The 6,000-nt window shown below is 44.3% G+C and overlaps 1 protein-coding gene across 14 annotated transcripts in view; it reads left to right on the top strand.

Annotated features, from left to right (window-relative positions):
* Positions 1 to 5,177, top strand: part of LOC120406051 (potassium voltage-gated channel subfamily KQT member 1-like) — an 819,762-nt gene extending 814,585 nt beyond the window's left edge. For all 14 annotated transcript variants that reach the window (XM_039540307.1, XM_039540238.1, XM_039540231.1 and 11 more), the window contains one exon: positions 4,961 to 5,177. In XM_039540307.1, coding sequence (XP_039396241.1) covers positions 4,961 to 5,116 — 156 coding nt within the window. In that variant the 3' untranslated portion in view covers positions 5,117 to 5,177. The remainder of the gene's footprint in view (positions 1 to 4,960) is intronic.
* The last annotated feature ends 823 nt before the right edge of the window (positions 5,178 to 6,000 follow it).

Consider the following 6,000-nt stretch of genomic DNA (forward strand, 5'->3'; position numbering starts at 1 on the left):
AAACTATTATCAGTTACACGCTTTCTCTGAACTGGTACATTGAGAAGCACGGTATTTTTGAATTATTATAAAACATGTTGGCATAATGTATATAAGATCCAAGCATATACTTTAGAGCAAAATTGACAAAATCTCACTACGAAAGGCCTTAAAATGTCCTTTATCCATCCAGTCGTATTTCCCTGCTTAAAGCTCTTATACCCCATCTTCTTCGTGTGCAGTAACTCTGGTTTAACTTCTGCTCTGTACATTATTTCTGCTTAAGAAAGATTCTGTTGAGTCACTACTGGCGTCAGCCAAACAGGCTTTTCAAGAACTGGGGAGCAAGAAAATCAAGGCTGTGGTTTTAAATTAATTCCAGGCTGCTTAACCCTTTCAACTCTAGTGTTTTCCAGATTTCCAGCCAAATACATGCTTAACAGAACATGCAGATTTTCTGTCTCCATACATTTTTCTCTGTGTATGGAACACTCTACACACATGGGGTACATCTATACTGCAGCTGGGGTTTTGGTTTATAGTTCGTGCAGACCAGTGGTTCTCAAAAATTTTTATTGGTGACCCCTTTCACGCAGCACGCCTCTGAGTGTGACCCCCTTTATAAATTAAAAACACATTTTTTTATATTTAACACTATTATAAATGCTGGAGGCAAAGTGGGGTTTGGGGGTGGCGGCTGACAGCTCGCAACCCCCCATGTAATAACCTTGTGACCCCCTGAGGGGTCACGGCCCCCAGTTTGAGACGTGTGAAGCCCACATCTTCTATTTTTAGGAGCAAGCCAGAGTACAGCTAGCACTGGTACATCTACACACACTGCTATTTTTATCCCCTGGCTACAATGTATCCATACACACCCACCACTGTGACATCATAATACCTCAATAATGAGCTGTTCAGTAAGTGACTTAACTCAATTGTCAGTCCCTGTCATCCGCTCACCTCTGACCCACAGTCCCACCACTCGGTAAACAGCTATGATGAAGATGGGAGTGGAGAAGGCCAGAAAGAAGAGGAGGAAAAAGAGGGCACAGAGGAGAGGAAAGGCAGGATTCTCTTACCCCAACCATAAGAAGTGTACAGAGCTTCAGACAGCATGGACCAAATTCACCCCCATGTCACTTCATTGATGTATTGCTCCAAAGGGTTAAGAAATGAGAACAGGTCTGTTTCTACCATTGACCAAATTCGAGAGAGAGCTGCTGTAACAGCATCAACCTCTTTCAGGCTGATTTCTGAGTTACAAGACAAGTAAACGGTCAGAGTGCCACAGATGGTATCGGGGGCATGTTGGGCCAGGAGGTGGATGGAACTCTCTCATGACAATCTTCAGTTAGTGTTTGGTCCTTTAAGGACCACAGGCTGATAGTATAAGTTAGAGCACCACTGAGGCTGCTCTAACTCACCCTAGGCACAGGCTGGCCCAGAGAATCAGGGAGCTGTAACAAGCAATGCGACATTCCATGCCCCAAACGGTGCTCAGACACGGGAGAAAGTCCGCCCCATTGTATTCACAGTACTCTATAATTGCCAGATAAAAATTTGAGATGAGTCAAGGTTTTATTGGCTTCCAATAAAGACCTGTCAGCCACCAACAAGGGAATTGGGTGGATTTTCTTTTAGAGATTTTAATAAAAACTAGAGACACCACCACCAAATACCACCCCTCCCCCGCTTTTTTTCATAACAGACTCAGGTCTAAGGGTTATGTCCCTGAGTAACCTCTAAGATCATTAGTAAGGTTTCTAAACCCTCTAACCCCTGAAACATGAGTCTCTGAAAACTCACATCCCCTCAAACCAATTCCAACCCCAGACTGTTTTTAGCAGTTTAGAATCCAAAGCAAAAGGTTCATGCCGTACCTGCGTCCCTGGTTGTTGTGACAATGTTATATAGCCAGCTATAAAAGATCTATGGCAACTGTTAGAGTTAACTTCACTAAGGCTGTAAATCAGTTATTTTAAGCTAGCATTACTAGAACATAATAGCTGCTGACAAATAAAAGTTTGAAAGTTAACCATGTGGAGTTAAAGTTCCATAATCACCTTAACTCTGACCTTCTACCCTCAATCCAACCCACTTTATGGGGAGATGGGTCTATTATAAGTATTATAGGAACTTTAGAAGCTTTTGCAACATTTGATTACGCAAGAAGAGGTAATGTATTCTACCCATATGCCTCAGTGTCTTTTGCTAATGATGGTACTCTTACTTCACTCATCAATTTATGCAGAGTGGCTGGATTATAGGCACACATCAGGCCTGTTTCTGAAGGGTGCAGCCTTCTGATCCATATAGGGATGTGTGGCGGAATGGAGATCTTAGATACAGTAGGTCTCTGGTTTGTATACAGAGTGTTGATTAAGTAATAATTTTTTTCTGGGTAGCAGTGGACAGTGCTGTTTCTGTACCATATACAGGTAATAAGTTAATAACAAATTGTCCTGGAGCTCTGTGATTTTTGTTTTCCCCCTTTTGACCCCTCCTGTGGTAGAAATGATGCTGTTGTAGGGGAGATACCACCCTGTTCGCGCCTTCAGGCAGGGAGATGTGTGGAAATGAAATTCTGCTCCTACCTAATTGCCCCTCCAGGGGTTAAGCATGGTGAAGGAAGGAATGCAGCTTCTGCTGCTAAAAGAGAGATTCGGTCCCATTCTATCTCCCCCAGGGCTGACAGGAAGCACCACTGCTTAGGGACTGGCAGGAGCACAGCCAGTTTCTCCTGGTTGCACTGTTGAGAGAATCGATGAATTAAAGGGCAGGGGTTTCAGCAAGGAGACTGTAGGTGTGTCTGTCTCTCTTTTGGGGGCGCAGATCTCCACCACTACTTTTCTTTCAAGTGGCAGGTTGTCTATATGTAAAGATACCGGCAGCCATGGTGATATACTGCATTCGAGCCCTGTTGTGAACAATCAAGGCAGCTGACGTGATACTGACCAGGACTTTCCAGTCACAGGAGCCCAGAACAATTCATGTTCAGCATCGTGTCAGATAATCGTGATGGAATCCTGTGGGTTTAATCATGATTCGCTCACAAGATGCTGAAGGTGGCAACATTTTGTAGTGTGGACCAATCCCTCAGCAACAACTGAATAATACCAGGTATCAGAGGGGTAGCCGTGTTAGTCTGGATCTGTAAAAGCAGCAAAGAGTCCTGTGGCACCTTATAAACTAACAGACGTATTGGAGCATGAGCTTTCGTGGGTGAATACCCACTTCTTCATGCATCCTACGAAGTGGGTATTCACCCACAAAAGCTCATGCTCCAATACGTCTGTTAGTCTAGAAGGTGCCACAGGACTCTTTGCTGAATAATACCAGTGTGGGGTTTCTGGGCTGAGGCCAAGATTTTTCAACATGATTAGTGATTTTGGGGTGCCTCCATTTTCTTTAGTGCCCAGCTTGACACACCTTGAAGGGGCCTAATTTTCAGAAAGTGCGCATCCACCGTCTGAAAACCGGGCCCCTTCAAGGAGCCTTCAGTTGGGCACCCAAAACCATGACTCATTTTTGAAAATCTTGGCCCAAATCATGTTTGAAATGACATTTCATACACGTGAGAAGACTCTTCCAAAAGCAAAATAACCCTCTTGTTTTTTCAAACTTTCATCTCCAAGGCACCTTGTTGGATAGAACCCAGCCGTCAATGGAAAAAGTAAAAGGTTCTTCTCTGGCTAGAGAACATGCATGAGAAAATTCATCTGGAAAGCCAGTGATTTAATGAAGTGAAAGGAGCAATCAAAATCAAGTTTCTAATAGAAAGTTAATCCTTATACCATAGATCCATAATTTACCAGCAAACTAGAGCTCTGATATTCTTTATAGACCAGCCTTCGAATGATGTACATAAATGTACATAGTACTAGCTAAATCGCCAATCATAATACATATCACAGAGTTGTCTATCATAAATGCAGGAAGAGGATCATTCAGTGGCCCAAGATAGTAAAATAGGGAATAATGGCCTAAATCTGAGGAAGGCAGAAGTGTAAAATAGACCTGGGGGCAGATGGAGGAATTAAGCTAATTTGAGCAGTGAAATAGATTGTCAACGCAGAACTTCAAAGGAGGCACCCTCCCTACAGATGATCTAAGATAGGTTAGATAAGGCACTTCTGGGAATGCTGCAAAATGCAGAGAGTCAGAGGGGATGACTCAGCCAGCCTTTGCTGGGCCTGCTTTCTAGGACCACTAATCTGCTATTTCTGTGGCTTTCCCAGTGACTTTATTACAGTGTAAGGCAGGAGTGGCCAACCTGTGGCTCTGGACCCACATGCGGCTCTTCAGAAGTTAATATGCGGCTCCTTGTATAGGCACCGACTCTGGGGCTGGAGCTACAGGTGCCAACTTTCCAGTGTGCTGGGGGGTGCTCACTGCTCAACCCCTGGCTCTGCCGCAAGACCTGCCTCCACTCCATCCCTTCCCACTCCCTCCCCTGAGCCTGCAGTGCCCTCACTTCTCCCCCTCCCCTCCCCAGAGCCTCCTGCACACCACAAAACAGCTGATCGGGAGGTGTGGGGAGGGAGGAGGAGGTGCTGATCAGTGGGGCTGCCAGTGGGCAGGAAGTGCTGGGAGCAGGAGGTGGGGAGCCGATGGGGAGCTGCTAACGTATTACTGTGGCTCTTTGGCAATGTACACTGGTAAATTCTGGCTCCTTCTCAGGCTCAGGTTGGCCACCCCGGCGTAAGGTTTGATCTTCACATTAGCCTAAGCACAGAACTGTGCGCAACATGGTGGTTTGAGGACTTGTAGAAGCCTCTTGTTCTTTTGTATTTGGTTTACATGTGTTTGTGAAGATGCCAGTGCTGTACACAATATTTCTATTTCCAATATTATCAGGCTGCCCCTTTGCAGCAGCACCGCCATTCTCTTTTAAAATACATGTACGTAGTCATAAGAGTGAACAGGCAGAGGGTGTGTGACCATCTGATAGACCATCCGCTTTGTGATTTCCTAACAGGTCATGCAGATGGACCAAAAGCTTGATGACATCCTGAGCAGTCTCCAAACTCAATTTGGCACTCAGCCACAAGCGCAGACATCAACCCCAGCCACCCCAACTGGTAGACGTTTTCGGTCATCCTTGGATTCCCCTCCTATGAACCGGAAAATGTAAAAGCAGCAGGATACCACGCGGTCACCTTCTCCTTCTCTCAAGTATAGTTACGGTACTTTTATTACTAGTGTCTGGAACTTCTGCATTCGTCATTGGTTGAAGTTAAATATTCTGCGGCAGTCTGTTAAATTAAAAAAAGCCCCGATGTGTACAAACCCACAAACTTTTGCACCCAATATCTTGGCAATTATGGGAGAATTCATGTCAGCTTGTGGGATGCTGATAGTGCCGTAGTATTTAGGTGGACTGTACACACACACACACACACACAGAGCACACTGTTAAAGTGAGAATCCCATAATGAGGTAGGACAACTCTCATTCATAGGTGAAACGAAAGAGGATTGCCTTTTTGGCATTCACTCTTCTGTTCGTGCTAGTTTAATGCATGCAGCATGTTCAAGCAGGGGAGGGGGCCATCATTTGAACATGAAACAAATGAAAATCAGTGAACAGGAAAATTAAACAGCATGTTTTGAAGTAAAGACTTCAACCAAGCAGTGAAGATCATGAAAGGGGCAGATTTATCTGCTAGTGTGAATGACAAAGTAAAAACAACAGGCTACTGATCAAAAATATGAAAGTGTACAGAGGCTGGTCAACATGCGAAAGACTGAAGCAAGACCTCAGCTAATTAAAGCAAAGCGTTTGCCAATGAGACGAGATGCACGTTGGAACAGACAGAAACAAGAGATAAAATCTGCTTTGGGTAACAGCGCAAGAACATTTTAATAGCTATCAGCTGCACTGATGACTGTTATCCAGAATGTTCTCACTGTTTTACTTTCATTCAGTGACGATTATTGACTCCAGTTGCCTTATTTTTAATAAATGAAACCTGCATAACAACAAGATGCATAAAAACATGCAAAGCCCAGTTTTAAT

Source organism: Mauremys reevesii, linkage group 1, assembly GCF_016161935.1.
Source record: "Mauremys reevesii isolate NIE-2019 linkage group 1, ASM1616193v1, whole genome shotgun sequence".
NCBI classification, from domain to species: domain Eukaryota; kingdom Metazoa; phylum Chordata; order Testudines; family Geoemydidae; genus Mauremys; species Mauremys reevesii.